This window comes from Astatotilapia calliptera, chromosome 23 (genome assembly GCF_900246225.1).
Source record: "Astatotilapia calliptera chromosome 23, fAstCal1.2, whole genome shotgun sequence".
NCBI classification, from domain to species: Eukaryota; Metazoa; Chordata; class Actinopteri; order Cichliformes; family Cichlidae; genus Astatotilapia; species Astatotilapia calliptera.
In genome coordinates, this window is record NC_039323.1 from 12,663,611 (window position 1) to 12,686,433 (window position 22,823).

The 22,823-nt window shown below is 43.2% G+C and overlaps 1 protein-coding gene across 5 annotated transcripts in view; it reads right to left on the minus strand.

The window, feature by feature from the left end:
• The window catches only part of tp63 (tumor protein p63), a 34,410-nt gene that overhangs the window by 8,218 nt on the left and 3,369 nt on the right, over positions 1-22,823 (minus strand). For 3 of the 5 annotated variants that reach the window (XM_026157694.1, XM_026157695.1, XM_026157698.1), the window contains exons 2-4: positions 20,584-20,718; positions 17,907-18,036; positions 6,991-7,248 (exon numbers count right to left, since the gene is read on the minus strand). In XM_026157694.1, coding sequence (XP_026013479.1) covers positions 6,991-7,248; positions 17,907-18,036; positions 20,584-20,718 — 523 coding nt within the window. Of the gene's footprint in view, positions 1-6,990; positions 7,249-10,853; positions 11,034-17,906; positions 18,037-20,583; positions 20,719-22,823 lie in introns of those variants that run through there. The other 2 variants (XM_026157697.1, XM_026157696.1) reach the window with 1 other exon arrangement.

A 22,823-nucleotide genomic window follows, 5' to 3' on the forward strand; every position in this document is an offset into this window, starting at 1 on the left:
TTCTGAAGCGCCTGGCAGGCTGGAGCTGCATTAGGCTGAGTGCAGGTGGATGACAACGACTCCGAGTGAAGGAGCGGAGGGCTAATCGCGGCAGTCGCAAAAGATTCATCAGCGACGAGCCAAAATGTGATGGTTGATCACACAAACTGGCTCAGGCTCAAGTGTGCAAGCCAGGAGTCTTGAATAATGGATGCACCTTGATCCTTGGCACTGTTAGAAGCGATAACCAGTAAAGGCATCAGAAAGACCGAGTTCTTACTAATAGGCACAACCCAACTGTGTACACAAGCCATTCAAATCACTGCTGTGCAAGCAGAGCTTTAAATCCTCTATGTGCACAGAGCTGAGGGTGGAGGGGCGGAGGGGAAATTTTCCTGTCAGTTTCATTTCTGAGTGATGAAAAGTGAACATTGTGAAAACTGCTCGGGGCTGTGTTCGGGAACAATGCAACATAAAATTGCACCTCTATTAAGTTTGCTTCCAATGAAAAGAAGCACATCCCAGGAACCGTCTGTGCTCACTTTAAATATTACACAAGCTTGGCACGGACATTTTCTGCTCTTCTCCTCAGGCGCAACCTCTCCTTTCATCAGGACAAACCTAAAAGTGCACCTCCCCGTCTCTGCCTTATGCCTGCGTTTCGCCCACTGATGCAGTCTGCTATTAAACGCAACTTTTCACATGTGCTGCTTTCCTCAAGTGACCCTCTTATAGTGACCCAACGCCAACGCTGCAGCGCTGATGCTCACTGCTGGGAAATACGAATGCAAAGCAGAAAATTTTAACAATAAAACTGCGTTTTGATTCGTGCACAAGGACACGATAGATTGACTGATGAGGGCAGTTTAAGCTCAACACGGCAACTGAACTGACTCTTCCTTAAAATCAAAGCGGCTTTCTAGCAGCTTTTAAAAAAAAAAAAGCCTCCAAGATGAATGGCTGTAGTTGCCCCCTCGCTCCTAACCTGATACTCCCCGTACGCCTCTGTCAGTCAGCTAAATGAGGTGGAGAAGCCAAGCAGAGAGATGGAGGAAGGGGGGCGAGGGTGTGGAAGAAGAGCAAAAGAGAAAGAGAGAGGTGGTGTGTAAAGGGTCTGCACAAATCTGAGCCTAAAGATCTAATCGCGAATGTTAGGCCAGAAACACAAAGTTTGTTTAGATGATATCCTACAGTTTCAAACACACACACACGCACACACACACACACACACACACACACACACACACACACACACACACACACGAGTGGCCCACCCCAGCCCTGAAGCTACAAACTTTGAGTGCACAGCTCTGTGCTGCTGCTGTGTTTGCTCAGCAGTGAGAGCAGGAGCTGCTGATTGCTGAAAGCAGCATGCGGTTAAAGCCAACACTGTTCAGGGTGGAGGACAGCCAGTTGACTGATGGGGATTCAGTGGCTCACACAGGGTGCGGCGCTCAGGTGTTAACATGTAATTATGAGCCTTTCATTGGTCACAATGTGAATTACACGGCCGAGGAACACAAGGCGCACAATGCAGAGCCGCTTAATCACAATCATTTGAAAGAAAACTTCTGCGAGTGTTTGCAGGAAACACACGTGATGCATTGTTCAGCTGGCACGGGGCAAAAGTAATAAATGACCTAAAGTGGCTGGACTTTTAAATTCTACGTGCACATCTGGAAAGCTCGGCTGGAAACCGTGCGGACACAGCACTGCAGCTTTCAAACTACAACGAAAATGCGTCTCTGGGATAATCTGACTACGCGCAACATGCAATTTGTCCTGATACTCGGACATAGAAAGTAATTGCACACATGCAGCTAATGCACACAAACACACAGCACAGGAACACAGAGACACACACTTCCTGTGTTGCGCAGGTTGGGGCAGGCCCACAGTTGTAGCGTTCCTTTCTACCTGACAGGCGCTGCGGGCGCATGCAGAAGTCAAGTCCTGACAAACATCAGGCCTTAAACAAGCAACGTTTGGCGCCTCTGGTCTTGTCTTCTTCATACCTGACATGTCATGTCATGCCTACAGCGTCTCCCAAACCTGTTTAATTCAACAATAATCCAAAGAGTTCTTTTCCTCCCTCGCTCTACTTTTCTCTGAAACTGAAGCAAAGCACCTGCTTCTTAAATCTAAAACAGGGGGAAAAGTTGAACATTTTAGCGGACAATCTGCTCGGCCGAAGCTATCAGCACCAATCTCGACCACCCAATCTTAGGGATGACACCTGCCCCCGGGCAAGCAGCATCACGTAGCCGGTGTTGAAAGAGTCAAACATGTATCTGTCCCTCTTGGGATTTGCCAATCAAATGTCTTCAGCAGAACAACTGTAACTTCAACTTTAAAACTGAAAGCACAGCAGGTGGGAAGAGGTTTAGGGGAAAAAAAAGCAATCGAGGATTTTCTCCTTTTCTTTTCAGATGGAGAGCAGCCAAAGTTTGCTAAACATGCTTAAAATTATTTTCAAAAACTGTTTGATCTGCTTATCCTTGAAGGAAGCGTTTGAGCTGCCAGCACTTTTTTGTCGTTCCAACCTTCAATTATAACACAACAATGATTTCTGTGTTGAGAGCACTCCAACAAACTCAGTTTGGTGAGGTCTGATTTAAATTCCTCCTTTTCCCCCTGATGACAGACTAATATCTGCCTTTTATATTTATACCGCCACAGCATGAGCCTGCTTTCTGTTGCTGTAAATCACTGCTGCAGGTACTCTGTCAGAAAGCGGAAAAAAAAGGAATCTTGTAACTTAAACTGTAAAAGAAAGGGCTTTTCCGAGAAGATTATGGAGAAATCCCATAGCCCATATCATAAAAACCTTTTCAACTCTGCCTTTTTAAAAATTTTCCCCTCCACCTTTTCCCATCTGTAGCTTTCAGGGTTTGTCTCTCTGCGACGGGCGAGTCGTGACAAGCTTCTTGACACAAACAAGTCTCAGCCCCATCTCGTGAGGCGTGGGACGGGCCCGCAGATGTTCCATGGGCAAGTTGCGTCTTGCCGCCTTTCGCTAGAACACTCTTCTCTTTGAGCATTCCTCCTCCTCCTCCGGCGCAATGTGAGATGCAACCATCAAGCTTAACTCTCTCAAAAAAAGACAGAGCCCACTCCAAGAGCACAGGGTTCAGGAAAGAGGCACACGGTATTTACACAAGTATTATCTACAGGCCCTCAATCCATTACTGTAATCCCCCTGGGCTCAACAGCGTCCCAGTGATAGCCCGAACCATGACATTCCTCTCCTTTGACTAAATATGGTGGCAGTTAATACACACCGCAAACACAACTAGTCTTTACCCTGACAACAATGGCTGCCTCCTTTAGCGGCGCAAAGAAGATGAAACATCTCTAAACTTGTGTATTCATTTGACCCGGCGATTGTTTTTCTCTAACCGAGCGCTGGGGGAGGGAACGCCGTGCAGGCTGCAGGAGTGCCGGCAGGAAAACCGTGTGGGAGCAGTTTCTGGGAAACACTGACGTGTTGCACCTTTTGCTGTGTGCCTCATCCTAGACAGGAAGAGGTTAAGGTGTGGGTTAGGGATTAGGTGTGTCTCCATCAGAACAGTCATCAAACAGTACAGTACACAGTCCACTAAGTCCCCGTGGAAGATCCCACAGGCCTTCAAAAAGGGGGCATTAGTGGATCTATGCACAGAGCAAAGCTGCAGTGACATCTACGGTGGCTCTCTGCCATCAGTCCATCAGTCCAGCAGTTGAGCTTATTGGGCTGAGATTATGGGAGCTTTACGAAAGATCTCCTGAGATCAGGAGAGGGAGCCTCCTTTGAGATGGGAACCGACGCTGTAATCACTCTTCTTTAGAATCAGACTGGAAGCTGCAGCCAGCGAAAATGACTCTCTCTATGAGCCAATCTGGAAATCAACAAAACGATGTTCGGCGGGGAAACGCTGTAACGAATCCTCTCTGACAGGATCAACTGCATTTCAGAGTTGAGTGACATTTAACCTGGCTGCGAGGTACAAAAACAACAACAGAGCATGTGGAACCAGCCCGACCTCACAGAAAACATTACAAGCAATCAGTCACGTGCTGGTCATCATTTATTTGTGCATTATTGTTCTCAAGGCCAACTCCAGATGAGCGCTCTAAACAGGCTCTAAACTCTAAGCAGTGCAGTGCATCCACTTCCTGGCTCTTATTTATGTATGGTCAAAATCAAACTCCAATTAAAAACAGTCATTAAAAAGCAGTCTGTGTGTTTGTTTTCATGGACATAGATCGTAACAACAGGAAGTACGTGTCATGTCTGCAGTAAATAAAGGAACCAAGGAAACCTCCCCGCCTCTGTTACCACAGGGAAATAAATTGACATTTAAGTCAGACGTGTATTTTAACTTCTCAAATGGGCTCAGTTACTTGTTCCCAGTGCAATAGCTTTATATCAGCAGCACATTTGCAATCTCCACCAACACTGGTGGCCAGTTGAGGAGGATAATGATGGTGGTGCTTCAGCTCTGAAACAGGAACAGCTTAGAGTTTAGCTGTCACCGAGGGAAGTGAACAAGCTTGTTGTCGATTATGTGGTGCTGCTGATGTAAATGTCCAACTGGCTCCACAGCCTCTGTGCACAGACTGGTTATCCACAGGTGTGCAAAGTTGTTATTCTTGCTAATGTAAAAGTCATCGTAAGGAGGTGCTTTGCACAAAAGGTGATGCTAATTACTTTTTAATGGCTCTGATTTTGTAATGCTACCCATCCTTCGCTAGGAGAACAAACTTTATTTCGATTGGTTAACTGTACGAGACGATGTTGCACAACAGCACTTGTTTGTGTTTACTGCTCTCATATTTTAGCGCTCGTGCCCGTTTCTTATCCTTGTGGAGACTTTGGGCGACTGCACTTTAAAAAATAGAATTTATACAAAAAAAATGAGTTTTTAAAAATATTTTTAATGTTTTTTTAAACTCTGAACTACTAAATAAAGTTAAGTCTTTAATCAGTGCAATGATTGTAAGTAGCAATCCCTGACTTTTCCATGTTAAGCCAGACCAATCAAACCAGTCTTGCATCATGTTATGACTGTGGGACACATCGTTGGTTCCCTGCATGTGTCTACGACGGGACGACTGCGACTGGGGCGTGCCGCTCACAAACCACAGTGTGAGCCACCTCACGGTTGCGCATCAGACAAACACTTTTGTTTTTGGACTGAAAATGAGAGGGATGACTGAGGCACTGTGGGAACTGGGCAAATGTGACGATCCCACACTCGGCGTGGCCAAGGAGTAAGGCGAGATCGCCCAGCACTCCCTGAGTTTGCCTGGAAGCTACAGCACGTTAAATTCGGCGCATCAATGCGCTCAGCAGGTTTTCCTCAAACGGCCCGCATTTTTGACTGTTAATTGGAAATTTTTAATAAATATGTTTCTGTATTAAGCGTTTTCTGCTCCGTTATGTAATAACTGACATGTCACAAAGTTACGTCACCCAGATTCTGTATGTGAACAGACGGGGTTTCCTTTGACGCCCACGCCGTCACTAGATGATGTGACAGCTGTCCCAAATTATGACGCAGGGACAAAAAGCCGCCGCCAATTTCGTCCGCTAGAGTGCATTAGTGCACCGACCTTGCGCCTCTGTTCCCGCATCGCCGCAGATCGCACACATTAACAACCGAGCAGGCGGGGCACTGATGCAACAGCTGTCCCTCAGCCCTGTGATGCGTAATGACAGAGCGAGAGGAGCCGGTTGAGTCTGTTTAATGAGTCGAGGATGGTGACATCTAGCTGCACGGGAAAGGAGCAACGATTCAACCTGTTTACCTCTGTCATCAACAAAGCATCAGTAAACTTTACCCGACTTCTAAGGAAAAGGGACATTTCACTTGAGTGAGGTCACTGTGAGACTAATAAAGGTTTAAGCTTCTTCATTTTCACTTTAACCTGCCACACATGCAGGGCTCTGGTTTCCTGTAGAAAGTTGTTTTTGGTGCTTTGTCAAGAAGTTTTAACACTAAATGACCTGCACTGTTAGCAGTTTGGTTAGCTAAAATTAACAATTCCCAGACATTTTTGTATCTAAAATGGTCGAAATATGAGAAAATAGCACATTTTCTGTCAAGTGAGACAACTCAAGCCTTACTTACTCAAGCTAACACATTTCCTATCACATGAATGAGTGCATCCATGATTTTGACAGTGTATGCACTCTTCCCCCTGTCAGTGAGAAGTTAACTTAAAAACCCTGAGGTTCAGTCCTGATGTAAAAATATCTCAGGTGACATTCTTCCCAGCCAGAAGTCAGATAAGAAGTTCATAGGTGAAAGTGTCTCTTTAACCTCCACCCCGATAAATCATCACCTCCTACAATGATGGGTTAGGCTGACAGGCAGCACATTTAAATTTATTACACAATAAAAAAATGACAAAAGCTTTCATTCTTTTGTAGCTATAAAAGTCATATCTTTATCTTGAGTGCTGATTGTTATGATGTGTAATTAAAAACATAATTTATGGAACATAAGATAAAGAAAACATGAATGCAGCCTCTGTCCAGCAGGACAGGAACGATGGGAGATGGTGTAACAGAGTCTTTCTTCTTCTTCTCCCTATTTTCCGTCTTTATACTTAAGTCAAATTCCAGCTTCCTGTATATCTTATTTAAATCAAAAAGTTCATGTGTTACTTAGTGTACTCTCTTAACCTCCAGTACTCACCTGTTGATCAGAAGTGAAGCGCAAAGTTATTCTAGTTAATGCAAACTAAACCATAAACACATTTATCTGATCAATATTACAAAATTAACTTCAATTAAATATTCGGTAAATGTTCTTAGTCCGAGTCTTTTCTCACTCTGGTCAAATTTGTGAGTTCAGCACAATTATTATTAAGAAATAAATCATATTCACTCAAATCTGTCCCACCTGCAGAGGCCTATCAGTGGGGTCTGCACGACATTAATGCGAGACCGCTTGCAGAAAAGGAAGTGGAACCCCGCTAACTTTATGCAGGACTCCACAAACACTGAGCGAACACGGGTCTTACCGTCCAGGTGGCAGACTTTGCTGTGCTGGACTGCTGGAAGGACACGTCAAAGGTGTGTGGGCCTGCGTAATCTGTGTTGGATGGGATGGCCGGTGAGGGGGAAAGGGCATCGAAGGTGGAGCTGGGCTGGGCGTAGGGCGACGGGGCGGTCACGTTGTTCTGCGCGTGGTCGTTGTTGTAGGGGCTGGTGGAGGTCGAGCCGCCGTTCTGAATGTTCTGATCCATACCATTCAGGAGCCCCAGGTTTGTGTACTGTGACTGAAGATGGAGAGGAGGGGGAGGGGGAAGAGCGACAAAGGTGTTCAGTCACAGATGCTTCAGACGAAATGTTTTGTGCAAATTTTGTAATAAAGAAATAAAAACAGTTAGCCTCATCCAAACATCAGTGATTAAGGTAGAAGATTAAGACAACACATGAAATAAACACGTTCTCCCTACAAAGCCATTTCTTTTCCCACATATATTCAGACAGGACGAGTGGAATTAAAATATGTCCCCTTTAGAGAGGATGGAGAGTACTCCTGGGTGGTAGCCAGCCCCTTCTTGCTTGCTCTGCTTGCCATTCACCTCATTCCTTTCCATTTATAAACAGCACATTCCTGGAAGAGGTGCCATCGCTCGTGCTCTTTAGACGGCCATCAATCTTTCCAGGGCCTCTCGTTTATTTCGAGCACGGCTGGCCACAGCTGTCCGACTCACACCCACTGCCCTGCCAGGTGTTAGTGTTGCTCCAGATGATCAACAAAACACTAGGTTGGTAGGTTAGATAACTATTAGTCAAGGGAGTGACTTATGAATCAACGATGCCGCTTTATTACACACAGATCCATAGACACACCTGAGAGAGGTCACTGGAGTCAACCTCGGCATACCTGTGCAGCAGCGCCACAGGGGAGCGGCTGTTTGGCAGAGGAAGGGGGGCTTAAGCCCCTCAGAAACAATGACACCGGAGCTTATAAGGAGGCTGCGTGAAACAATTATGCCGGGCATGCAGGTGTTAAGAGACAAGTGTTTTGTGAATGGAGCACACACGCACGCACAGAAAGAAAGAAAGTCCTTCCTGGGGGAGCCCCTGCAGCTTTTAGTGGGGACACACACGCTCTCACACAAATGACTGATTATACGCACGTATTACAGGTCTAAGAGTGGCTCTGTGGATCTAATCAGGGGGAAAAATGGATGGTAAGAAAAACAAAGTTCTTTTTTTCCCCACCTACGCATATTTTAAAAATGAAAATAATCCCCGTTTCCCATGGGAACGAGCTCGGTGGATTTATTTCCTGTTTGTACACCGTTTTCCCGTAAATGAAGCGCGAGCGATGGTGATATCAGAGTGATTCTTTTGAACTGTGGTGCAATTCCACTGAGGCACTCAGCCATTGAGAGATGACACAGCCTCCCCCAGTACCTGATGCTGGCAGCTGCTATGGTGGATCTGACAGGCACCAATTATCAATGCCAAATGATTATTCTAAAGAAAAGGCTGATGGTGGCCTCAGACCAAACATAGATAAAAGCAGAAGCATAAAGCAGACAGGCTGACGTAGACTACTTAACATTAAATACAGGGCCTGAGATAATGCTTCTCGTGGTGTAAGTGAAAATCAGGATCAAAGATGAGGATTTGAGGATAAAGCTGTAATTGACCAGATAGCGAGGTTTCACCTGAACTCATCGCGTTTTAATGTTTAATTGGCTGGAAGCAGGATATCAGCTTTTAGAAAGGGCAGCGTGAGGGACTTTCAGGCCTTCTCTTCATTTCCTTTAATCAGATCTTATTCCACTATAATACAGCCAGCATTTAATAACCACTTTAGCAGCTCTTAAAAATTCCTTCTGTGTATAGCTGACGCTGTGTTCAGGCCTCTGGGATGCCACGGCTGTGCAAAGCAGAAGCGCAGTAAATCAGCAGCAGCCTTTAATAAAGTTTACAAAAAGCTGCGCTTTCTGTTCGAGGCCTGAGAGCTCATTTCTTTGTCTGAGAGAAAATGCTGGGCTAACGCTTCAGACCAGCGGCAAAAGGACACTGTTGACCTTCACAGCGATTGCCTGAATTACCCACAACACATAGCAGGGATATTTTAAATACACGTGGCAGGGCTCATTTAGAAGTTGCTGCTGCGGAGTTGGGTTCGGCGCGTGCATGCATTCAAATCAATGCATTCCTCGCTGGGTATGCGACCAAATGAATTCACTGAATAAATATGAAATGTTAATGGTGAAAATGCTCTCTGCACTCCCGCCAAAACTCTTGTCTAAAGAGTCGGTTCGGTGCTTTTGACTCGTTTCTCATCAGTTTAATAGCGCGAGTGTCATTATCAGCAGCATCGCGAGGCAGCAGAGATTGTTTTCTTTGTGAGAACACAGATCACAGTCTCTGATAAACCCAGAAAATTCCACAGACGTAACAGCAGTCCCCTACGCGGAGCAGAAGCGCCACACTCTTTCAGCACTTATACTGACCAACTGAAAGCTCCACAGTTTCTATCTAGAGCTTCTAAAATCCTCCTGTTGCTGCTGCTTTGTGTAGCCGCAGAGCGCAAACACTGATAACGCCAAATCTTGAGAGACAGCAGGAGCCAGATCAGACCCAGCCTGAGGGGGAAAGAGCTCATTCCAGGCTCTCCGCTGACCCGCTCATCGTTGGACCAGCGTATGAGACCATCTGGGGAGGGAGACATTAAAGGCTCAACAAGGCCGAGAGGGGGGAGGTGAGGTGGGGCTGGGTGGGTGGGGGTCTATCGGCACCTCATACCTGCTGGGGTGGGCAGAGCAGGTGATTGTATCTACATCAACATACCATTAAAGCAATTACGACCCCGGACAAAACAGCAATGCCTGGCCGGCCACCATCTAATGGCTGCAGCGGCTCCCAGGAGACTGGGGACCGGGGGGAACCCGATACCCCGCACACGCACGCACTCACACTCAGACACACACACTGACCTGGACACCACTTAAAGACCCCCTGCTCAACAACTTAAAAAGACAGCGAACTGACACACCTGCTATCCGCAACCTGCAATCTGAGAATCTATCACCGCTCGGCGTTAGCTTTGGTTTGGAATTCAGTTAGTGGGAAAAAAAAGAAAGAAAGAAAAAGAAATAACAGACATATATATGGAAAAGCAAAAGCACGATCCAAGGAAAAGAGCTGAGATTGAATTGTTTAACTTAGAGTTCGGGTTGTCAATCATATTTGAAAAAGAAGAAAATAAAGCTAAGATGATATGTTTGCCATCGAGCTCGGCAAACACAGATAAGGCAACAATTATGGTTTCCCTCTTAGGGTAAAATATGAATCTACAGGAACAGATTTTTTTTTCATTTCTTTTTAAAGAATATGTATCTATTAAAAACTTTTTCCTCACATTTTACTCTTTAAACTTTTGTTGTCTTTGGTTTCAACAGAACAGAAGATTTAATGGAAAGAGAAACGTGGCGCCACGTTAAATCAAAACCATTTTCAGTTTTGTCCCCCCAAATTTTCCAACTTTTACCAAGAAACAAACTCTGAGACATAGAAACAGATTAAATCCTTTCCCGCCACACACACACACACACACACACACACACACACACACACACACACACACACACACACACACACAGCAGCCATTTCACAAGAAGGAAATATCCAGATTTGTGTTTACATTCCCCTGCTCTCTGGACTGTCACATCTGCAGTTTATGTCTCAGTTAGACGAATACACAAATCCAATCTACGGAACGTTAAATAGTGGCATAAAATCTACGCTTCAAACTACGAGGCCTTTTTCTCTGATGTGTCCTTCACGCCAGGGAGGCTGGGGGACCAAAGAATGGAAGCGAAGGCTGATGCCCTGTTTCCCGCACTGCTCTTACCTCGTTGTAAGAAGTTGTGGTCCCCGTCTCCAGGTACAACATGTTGGCACTGAGATTGAGCAGAGCTGCTGCTGTTTGCTCCACTGGCTCCAGGATTCCACAAATCTCTTTTCCTCACTCTAAAAGGAGTGATGTGGACTACAGATGCAAAGTGGACAAGCAGAAGCTCCTATAAGAATCTATGGGATGGTCATATATACCTTGGAAGAAAAGGGGGTGGGCCTGAGGAGCTTTACCTGTCCACACCCAGAAGAAGAGGCCTTGCTCTGCAGAGAAAACTCTGCAGAGAAAACGAATGACTTTGTCGACTTGGCAGCTTTGTTTATAATGAACTGCAACCAAAATAAAGCATTTCAGACGTTTTATTAATTTTTATATGCAACGACGTGACAACGCAGAAGGCAAAGCGACAGAAAATGGAGAAAAAAGTATGTTTTTGTCTTGAATTTTCAAAAAACAGCGCTGTTCTCAGACGAATTAAAACTAAAACATTTTAAATGAGTTTTTAACAAAAAAAAAGAAACGCCTCGGGTGGTTTAAAATAATTTTCCAAATTAGAAAAAAAGAGATGAGAGAGACGATTAATTCCTACAGTGCAGGCCGCTGAGTGGGAGCTGCGGTCTGGGCTCGGGACAGATACACAGTTGCTTGTTAGCATAAGAATGGCTCCCCTCTGAAGCCCCAGAGCACTCTGAATGGAGAGGCCTGCAGGAAAACAAAGGGACTCCCGTAGATTACTTGTATCTATCAGAGATGACTGCTGTAGATCTGTTTTGGAAACATGCATTGTTTCTCGGCCTGTGTAATGACGGTGGGACTGAGCCGCTCGCTCTCCTGTGACTCCAGCAGCTCCAATAAGAGTGGCCTAGTGAGTGGGATTCAATTTAATTGGGAATCATACAGTTTGTGCAGAGAAGCTTCTTACAACTGTTGGGTGATGCTGAGACATTTTTTAATGAATTGTTTTGATTAATATGAACTAAAAACATGCACAACGCAGATGTAAAAAATAAATAAATAAATAAAAATTCACAGAAAATTGACAATATAGGCTCAGATGAACATCTAAAAGAGCATGTGTGTCTTTATATAATCACATAAAATGAGAATTATTTTGACTTAAGAGGACATACTGCAGATATAATGATATTTAGATATGGCCAGCTGATCTGCTCCATGACAGAGGTAGAGGAGGAGGAGGAGGAGGCCAGTCAGCAGGGCACACATCACTCCTTTGGTGACGGGGGGATGAAAATCTTGCCCTGTGGTCAGAATGATTTGAAAGTTGTCTGAAATCTAAAGCACAACTGTGACGTGCAGTCAGTGTCTCCAATCATCAACCACACCCCGCTCAGGCCCCGGGGTTTCAGGCCTGCAGGTCAGCCTGTCACAAAAGGCAAATCAACACTTTAAAGAGCTCAAGCCAGTGGCCTCCTAAGACTCCCGGCCACAAACACGGGCCAACCTGCAGCTTCTGAGGGTGATCATTTGTTTGGCAAAACAAACTTCTAATTATGTTAAAACAAAAGTGACCTGCGAAAGAGGTTAGAGTCCTCAGTTTGTGGCTAATGCAACGAAGGCAGGAGCTGAACTCCAAAACAGATCCATTTCTACAGCAACGTACTGATAAGCGTAAACATTAGATTCGTGATGGGTAACATTATGACTAAAAATGTCATGAAATAAACAGCTGGGTTCTTCAAAGACCCCAGTCGGTCACTTGAAGGTTAACTGCGTCACCTCGGCTGCTACAGCGGTGAGAAACTGAGTTGGAGCAAGCGGCGACTAAAGATCTGCAGATCCAGAGGCTCAGACAAAAGAGGCTTTGCTAAAGTTTTTCCTTTTAAAGAGGCTAGTCCTAAAGTCCGCTAGATTAGTTTAGTATCGGGTGTCGGGCTGCAGAGGCTGCAAAGGCACAGACACCTGACCTAAAACAGAGTAAGCTGCCGTCCTCACTGACAGACGCAGATGGTCGACCGAGCAGCAGAAAGCATCACTTGGGTGGCAAATCCCAAAATCCTCACAATCAACTGCCACCAAATCCTGAATCACTGAAGCTGCTTTTAGGGAAGCTAATTTATCCACAGACACATTTTATAAATGAAAGAGAAACTGGGAACATTTTCAGCAATGATTTTTACGACCTTCACTGACCAAATGGCTGCAGAGTCACACTTTTGCACGCTAATTCAATTCTTTTATTTAAATACAAATAATCAGACAAGTGACGACACTGTAAAACAATGTGCTGGGCATCTTTGCATTAACAGAGCAGCCGGGATGTTTTTACACCTGTTTTAGCACTGTGTCACATACATACTGGTAAGTAAAAGGGCTCAAATTCAGTGCTGCAGACTCCGTTAAAATCTAAACTTCACACACTGAGAAGATGGAAAGTATTTTAACTTTTCAACTTCACCTGCAACCACGGAAACCCACTTTTAGTTTTAGTTTCCGAGCTGAAGCTTCTGGAGGTTCAAGTACTGAACGCCTCAAGGTCCATGTGCGGGTCAAGCATGAGCCCCGAGTATTCGCACTCTTTGGTCGGGTTTAAATGTGTAACCTGTTCTTTTTGAGTTTTCCGTGTGAATCTATTTAAATGTTTCTGTAAAGCACTTTGCATCTGTTTCAAAAGTGTTCTTTTTCTATATTTATACGCTCTGTCGAGTCCTGGTTCAAAATGGGCCTACTGGAGTTGATCTTTATTACCTACTTTAACAGAAATCTCTCCGTTGTGCTATTTCTGACAATCTGATAAAGAAAAACGCTCATTTTGTTTGCATATATGAAACAGTTAAAATCATTTTGGAGAATGCCAAAAATGTTTCTACTCAGGAAAAACTCTGGCACTAGAAAATGAAATGTAGATCACGGCTCTGAAAACATGATCACTCGCACGGCCCGCTTTTCAATATCCTCCAGTATCACCAACAATGAGCACAGAGACTCAGCCGCTTATTTCAAACAGAATCGCTGCTTTTTCATTTATCTGATCACCACAGACGCCGTGCAGAAGGAAATTTCAAAGTTTCTTTTACTGAATAAAAACATATAAACTAGTTAAAGATTTTAAACCACTGAGCAGTAAAACCCTGTTTTTTCTGCCCCAGCTCTCACAATACTGCTGAAAAACCTGGTTTCAAACATGATATTTCTTAAAATAATATCCATAACAGGTTTTTCCTGCTGGCATCCCTGAAGAGCCTCTAACTTTTCCTCTTAAGAAAATCACCTGGACTGGAAAAATATTCTTCACACCCTTGTTTATAAAAAAAAAAAAAAAAAAAGCACATCTTTATGAGATATGCACAGACTTCAGTTAAGCCTGTGTCCTCACCACATCTGGACCAGCCACACTCGAGTGCACAGTCGGCTCTAAAGTCTCATTCTGAGACAGATAAAATATTATCAAACAGTAGAAAACATTATTACTGAAAGATGTTTTCACCTGGTCACAACCTGCATGTTTTTTTGTTGAACCCGGCACCATATGAAACTGCGGCGTAAAAACACAGCTCACCATGACCAACAAAGAAAGTAACAGGGGCCCCACATCCCCACATCTAAACTCTGACTTCTTACCAAATCAACAGTCATTCAAGTGGACCGTGGCAAGCAACCGTTCTTTGGTCTTCACCTTTAAGTGCTGGAGGCAAACTGGTGGAGCATTAAAACAAAATAAAGGAGCGCTTTATGGCTGTCTACTTCATGCACCAGTTTGCTTCGGATTAAATAAAGTGTGATGTCCTGACGAATAAAGTTTGACGCCAAGCCTCTCGCTGCTTAGAAAGAGAAAAAAAAATAACGTTGGGAGGTAAAGGCTGGAGGAAAGGGCTCAAACGCTGTGGTAACAAGCGCACCACATGTGCTAAAGTCTGCATTAAAAAGCATTAATTTCAGCTCTGTTAAATGTGGGAAACAAAAGAGAAAACCCCTCATCTGCATCTGCACAAACACTGAACACAGGGGCACTCACGCCGAGACACACAGTAGGTGAGGGGAAAAAAATCCAAACACAAACATGTAATTAGATCTCGAAGGAGCCTCGTGTTGATTGAGCTACTCCTCTGTAAAGTTGTTTAAACTCTAACCTGCGACTGAAAAGCACCTCGGTGCCTCTGCTCGACAACTGCATCTTCCACGCACAGCTGATCACAGCTTTATCTGGCTGTAAAATCAGCTGTTTGGGGTAGGATATAGCGTTTCTCCTGCCACGATCCCCGCTACATTCCTTCATGTTATTCTACCCTCTCCTTCCCCCTTCGTTGCCACCCCACCTCCACAACCTTTACATGGAGAAGACACGTACTGATAGATGAGACCTGGGACCTCTACAACAGAGGCAGGTGCTGCGTTAAATTGTTGCCCTGCAGCTACAGTGCAAAAAAAAAGAAAGAAAGAAAGAAAAAAAAAGTAGAATAAAAAGGAATTTCACATTAAACGTAAAGCCCACACAATACAAATAAGTCCCCCGGGGCACTAAACAGTGAGCTGCATTCTAATGACTCATGAAAGAGGCACACCTCCACATGGGTGGAAGAGGAAGGGGGGCAAGTTGAGGGTGGGTTCGCCCACCGCAGCTTTTCATCAAAACAGAGGTATGACTCTGTAATAACGGCTGGGGCTTGGTGATTGGCAAGCAGCCACCGGAGCGAGCTTTTAGCCCACAGCGATGCTGCCAGATCTGCTGCTGTGCCAATCGCTGCACCACGCCCCTCTCTGGTGCACAAAGTGGAAAGTGGGTGGTGGGGGTAGAGCCGTTAATCATCAGTTCAAGAGAGCACAGGCCCCCTTGGGGGATGCGCAGTGTAACGTTACTCAGCTCCCCGAACAAAATTTTTATTTGCTATTTTTTTCCCGCCCTGGCTGGACAACGGCATTCCTGCACTGGGAGGGGAGCGTGCACATCATCGCTGAGCAGCAGAGCTGACAAGGACATGCCCCGTGCTACAGGTCAAACATGGATTTACAAACCTGTGTTTTAACTCAGCGTTTTCTCTGTGAGACGCAGAGAAGACCGAGGTGAAAAGATGGGTGAAACTGACACAACTGAGCTGAACTTTGTTTAACTAAAACTCAGCCCCGATCGTTTCTTTCACCAAAAAATATGGTGAGGTGTGGGATGTGAACTTTTTGGGGCTTCTAAAGTGGGGCATACCAGAAAAAGTTTGAAAACCACTGATCTAGAGCAAGAGAGATGATTTAGGAATGAGTTTCCTTGTTAAAGCCTTCACACACTATCCCCCATCAGTGCAGGCTGGATGTGCAATGAAAGCGTCGCTGCTAAGGATGCCATCATTGCACAAATGTAAAGAAAAATACCAGAACCGGCTGCGTAGCTGCAAAGAAGCATGAGAAATATGGAAGATACAACAAAAATTGAGATCATTCCTTAATTTTTCATAGTAAAACTAAGTAAGAGTGTACATGAAAAACCTAGAAATGGGAAAAATGGGAGTAGAAACACTTTATAGTTGTCACATATAAACACTGTAAATAAAAACGGCAGCATTCACCTGTATGCATATGCTGGTATAATCATCAGAGCCAACAGCCAATCATGTGTCGAACGTGTTTCCGGCCCTGACATCTCCTGCATTGAGGTTTTTATCTTTTTATCTTCTCGTTTTTTTTTTTTTCCTTTTTAAAAACAGACCCAACCCCCAAGGAAACTATTCAGTGCTCAGCTTTTTATCAGCACTGCTTATACGCAGCACATCTTTAAGCTCAGTTTCTAGAAACGCACAATGTCCTGGACACCCAGTATTTATTTATTTAGTATTTTAGTATTTATATCTTGGGCCTACTAAGAGTTTAACGAGGACAATAAGCTTGGTATCAGGACTTTTCATACTGAAGAATATAAACCACAAAGACGTGGATGGACCATCTTAGAGGTTCTCTTGTCTGATGCTACGTTAGTTTTCGGCATTTTCTTCCTGCCTGACTGTGTTCGTCTCTGCCCATCAGAGACCCTCGATAGAACCTTTTATTGATAACGGTTCAACCCTCATGATCCATCTTTTCTTTGCTAAATGTGACTATATCAGCCTAACCGTAGCTCTGTGGCAAACCAGCAGGTAGCAAATCATTACACCTGAACTAGCCTGACTTCACCAATCTTCTTTTTAAATCTTCTTCTCATGGATGCTGGACTTCTTACAGAGCTTTGATTAGCAGTTAGCTGATTGTGTTGATGCCTGAAAAGCGTACAGCCAAGCAGCTGCAGAGAAGCAGTACTTGCAAAGGTGGGTTTCACACGTTTCCTGATATAAAATTCTTCTATAATTTTCCTTCCACTGCAGCTGCGTCTTGTTATATGTGGTGAAACTGGAAAAATCAGACTATCTGTACTAAGATGTTGCAAGCTTGAACTCCTTCTGTGTCCAAAGAGGGATGCGTCATGTGACAGTGACAGGCGCGCGCTACCATCAACTCACTACCTGTCTCAGAGGAGCCACCCAGGTCAAGCACAGCTCAGGCTAAATCAGATAAAATCGCCAGCTTACAGACAACATCTCAGGAAAAAACAGACCTTTCTTCACCGGTGTGTGGAACCACTCTGCACCACCTTCTCTTAACCTTCCCAGGGAAATTCCATTGGTAATTTGAAAGGAGGTTCTGTGTTTTACAACATATGTAATTTACACTGTGAATCCAATCAACTCAGAATGAAAGTGATAGCATACAGCTCATAAATGATGAAAAATGCACAAAATAATTAGCTACCGAGATAATGGTGAGTCATTTAAGGAGAAGCATGGTTTTCCGCTTTGGGGCATGAGATGAAGGCCTTGGAATTTACTGGTTAAAAAATAATAGCCCTCAAAAATAAATATTTGATTGTTTCTGTGAGTATTGAACCAAAAAACAGGCAGTAAAACTGGTTATTTAGTTTACTGGTTGCACTGTGCATTATTAAATAATGGGCTCAAACAATCCTGAGCACGTCATAGGTTACTTGTATTGTTCCTTTTATAAATTATTTGTTCTCAGGCAGCAGAATTTAAAGTAAATCATTTATTTTCCCACTGAAACCTCACATGTACTTACAGAAAGCGGTTCATCCGGCTCACGCATGGTTATGCAGTCCATGCTGATCTGAATGGTGTTTCCTGCCGACCCGTCGGCCGGACTGTCGCTGAAGTTCAGCTCGATGGGCTGGACTGAATGAATGGCAGATCTGAAACAGCAACAATACAGATTAATGGGTCGTTCCATGTAAAATAAACCAAATCTGAGAAACGTTTCTATACACCCCCCCTCAGAATCTGCTGATTTTTATTTACAGGGATTTCAATGAATTTATTGACCCATCATACTATGAATATTTTTAGCTTTTGGAGTACACAGTGATTGTTTTTAACTTGTGCTACATTTTCTAGAATTCTTGAGCCTTCATAACTTACAGTCCAGGAGATATTCACATTAAATATTAAACCCATTTAAGCTCTGTTAAGAACTGATTTCAAATCAATTTTGGACCCACTCCAAGAGTCCAAATCTAAATTCTTGTTTATAGCAGTGTGTAGCTGCGTGCATCGGTGTGAATAAACTGTCTGTAACGCAGAGGAACAGAATCGATTACTGGCATGCCGGATGTTTTATCCGTTTTCTGATAAATCACTGGCGCAGACTTCAAAAAATGAATTCTGGGTAAACTTTCAAGGTTCACCATGTCGTTAGCGTGTGGGATAGTTTGGCTAGATTGTGGTGTGGGCGTGAAATTGATCAGGCTTATGTGTCTCTCTCCCTCCTCTCTCTCATCTGTCCTGTGATTTCATGCTGTGATACATGTAAAATTATTACTCTGGGAGAAAGTTAGGGTTAGCAGCAGAAGCTCTCTGACTTTTGTTCTTGCACCGGTGCCCTCTGCCTCTCTGCAAAGTCTCACTGTTTGCTCACCCAGTGAACAGAGCAGAGACAGACAGAGCTAACAGAAGACAAGGGGGAGAGAGGAAAGTGAGACTTTTTTTTTTTTACTTAAGTCGACCTATAGCTCAGGAAATATGACACAGGAATAAAACTGACACATACAAAAGGAATTCAGGATGTTAGCTATTGACTGAAATATATAAGAGCTACACTGACCCAGCTCACAGGGACAAATGAGCCACCAGAGAACAAGACTTTAAAATACAACTGTAAATTAATTCTTTTACAAGTTAACTGTATATTTATACAATTAATAACAGAGTCCTTAATAATGTTGATGTTATTATTGACAAATAAATGAATATTGAAACTAATTTGTTTCCAGATATGAACATTTTTAGAAAAAGTACACTGCTAAAAAAACCCCGTAAATGAACAATTTTTAATCAGAATACAGAATCAAGTCAGTTAAACTTGAAATTGATATAATATCAGTATAGAAGTTATACTGACAGAATACTGATCTGGTCAGTTAAGTAGCAGAGTAGCAGAGCATAAATAAAACTGAATTAAATTAAATTGAACAATAGGCACACTACAGGGGCAACCATTTCAAAATAGGAATGGTTTTACAGGTGAAGCCCACTGACATTTTTTTCCTCCACATATTTTCTGATGGTTTTTTCCACTAGTTTTGCATTTGGCTAGGGTCAGTATCACTGCTGGTAGCAGGAGGCGCAGTGTGCAGTGTGTCTTCGGGTCCTCTTGGTGCACTACAGTGCTGAACCTCATGCGGTACAATATAGGCAGCTTTTGGAGAACGAAGGAATTGATACCATCGACCAGGCTCATCTGACCTAAATCCAGTAGAACACCTCTGGGACTTTATGTGATGATCCATCCAATGCTGTCAGGCTGCACCAGACTGTCCTGGAGCTCATTGATGACCTGGACCAGATCTGAGATTAGATTTCCCAGGACATCATCCGTCGATGCGAAGCACGCGGTTGTCATAAAAACTACCGAGTACCATTCGGAGTTTTCAGCAAAATTGTGTATAGTTGCCTGCATGGAAGTGCAGCTGGTAAATGAAGTCAACATACACTGCAGTTCCTCTAATGTCCACTCGAGGCTCCGTCGGTGAGTTAGTCCCTATGGACGCCCATGTTAAAAAGTCCAACATTACAGTAGAAACTTGCAGTCTGAGTCCATAATGAATCTGAGGGGGTGAATTTTTTCTTATAAATTATCCACGGATGTGGCCACTTTGAAAGAGTTAATGAACTGGACTGCTTTTGCTGCCTTTACTGACAAGAAATTATGTCCTGCTTGGTGAAATTCTAGTATTTTAGTAGCCTCTTAATTAGTGCTTATTAGAGGGTATCGATGTATCTCTCCCACATTCTTACAGTTTATTTGTGCAGTTTGTTACTGTTAGCTTTACATCCTGTCCAAATACAATCACTTCTGATTTAAAAAACAAAACAAAACAAAACAATGGGGGGTTATCCTAACCCAAAAACAAGTGAGTGACGTCACGGTGGCTAAGTCCACCTTTTACCCACTGGCTGAAAATAACGTTGTTGTGTCCATAGGCAAGTTTTACACAGGGGCATAAACATGGATAAATTCAAATCTAGAAAAAAAGAGAAACTAAAGTGTGAGGATAACTGCTGCAAGTGAGAAGGAAGTCAGGCAAAGAAGCTGACATGGTTTATAATTTCCACATAAAAGAAGAAAAAAAATCCCCAAAGTGAAAACTAACGCACAAATATCTAAAATATGTGCATAGATGAATATTTCACTATGGCCTTTTTTTCCCCTTGTTTTGTTGTTTTTGGCAGTATTCACTTACTGGTCGAGCATATCAAACAGCTGGTTGAACACATCTTGGCTGAACAAGTCAGTTGTCTGTGCTGCCTGATTCTGGGACATGGTGGTGAGGAATGAGCCCTCTCTCCAGGACAGACGAGCTGAAGGGTCCCTGAGTCTGCAGAAAGACACCCTCAATCAGTTGTAATCATTTTATTACACCCATTCCTGCTCACTTACAGCTGCCATTTCTGAAAAACTATTTTAAAGGGAAGCGTTTTATAGTTGCAAAGTCAGCGAACATAAAAGCTGATGTGCTGTGCTAAGATGCGGCCACCCAGCCAGTGGAGATAAAGGAGGAGGAGGAGGAGTCCTGCTGGCAGCCATTCATGAAGAGCACTTCCATTGTGAAGAAGTCAGCCTACATAATGTTGAATATTTGTACTACACATAATGGTGATTATGTACCATTCAGACAGAGGCACTTTGACCTGCTGCCTTGAAACATTACACCTGCTTCAGAGCTCTGCCCGCCATTGTTCCTGCTGAAGTGGCGCACGCTGCAGTCTGAGACAGGCGGAATTCCCCCCAACGTCTATATGATAGCACCGCTAAAACTTGTGGTATGCGTACAGCTGGGCGAGCTCGGGAGGGAGGCCGATGGGGCGGCCATAATCTGAAGCTGGCACTATTTTAGGTTTTGGAATTCCCCAACGCTGTGATGAATGATATTAATACCTGTCTTACAAACACAGGCATATCTAATGAAGCAAATAATTTCACGTATGCAGGAGGCTCATATGAGGGAGCGCTGAGAGCTGAGATGAATTTATTTTGCAAAGCTCAAGAATTATTATGGGTAAGATGTCACAGATTAGGGCCTACATATTAATCATGCCCAGACACATTTAATAGAGTAAAGTTAGATGTTTCTGCAACATTAGGACCACGACAAAGCTTGGATTGATCATAAATTACAGCGGCTTGCAAGGAAGCTGTATTTCAGCTCGCCTTGTATAAAAAGCTGCATGTATATCAGACCTGCACAATAATTAAACTGACACGATATGCAGCAAACCGAAACTCCAAAATGCTTCAGTGAAATCGTTCATCTGACCTCTTTCACCTGAAATGTAACGTAAATAATTTAATAAAGCCAGAAAAGAATTTAATAAATGTCTCAAGGTCAGTCGATCCGCTGCAAAAATAGCACGCACCCCTTTAAACCAGTCTACTAACAAGGACGGTTCCTCACACAGCTGCGTTTTTGTGATTTTTGTTTTAAACTTGTAACCAACCTAAATATATAAGTTTTTGGGGAAGCCTGTAAGCCATTCGTGGCATCTGACCTCAACATAAGATTTGAAAACTAAAACTACATTTTGGGACTTTTAAAACTTTTCGCATCCTATGTCGGATAGTTTTCGGTAACGATTTGCCCTTTCAGCAGCAGAGCGCCTCCAGCACGCTGTGCCCCTCTGTACAATATTTAAGTGATGGTGTTACGAAGTAAGGAACCATATACACTACGTGAGGAAAGTCGGCCAAAATAATGTTGCTAAATGCGATGATGATGAGAAAAAAAGTACTCAAGTATGTGGCAACTTTGTGTGGCTATAAAACACATTTGGGAAGGAAAACTACAAACTGTTAATAAAACAATATAGAAAGTGTTTTTCAGGTGTTCACACAGCTATAGTTGACATCTGCATTAATAGTCTATAACCTAATTTATTGCCTCTAATTGGACATTCTGTGCTCTTTTAAGGAAGCAGAATTATTTTGAGTCAAGCTGAAAAGTTCAAAATGTATTTAGAGTTTATTATGATTATTATGATGAGGAAAGCAGACAGAGCTCAATCTACAAATAACAATAAATATACAACTATTCAAATCTTTATGAAAAGTCACAGGGCTCTTTAAATAGATATACACATATTGTTATTTATATGCATACACATGGGTTTATGATCCAGAGCATATATGAAAATGCTCAAGCAAATCCAGCAGATTTTTCTTCTCTGCTTTTTTTGCTATTAATTTGTTAATTTTTAATTTCATTGTATGTACTCTTACTTTATGTAAAAAGTCACAGTGTGCATAGTTGCCATCTAGATCCTAAATTTATGTTACACTGCTAACACAGACCCCACACACACCAACTGGACCCCACTGAACAGACAAATTTAATATATTTACATGTTTTACAGTTTTTAAAAGTCTTTTTGTTTATGATTTGTGTTTAAATTGTAATGAAAATATAAATATATATTTTTTAAAGAT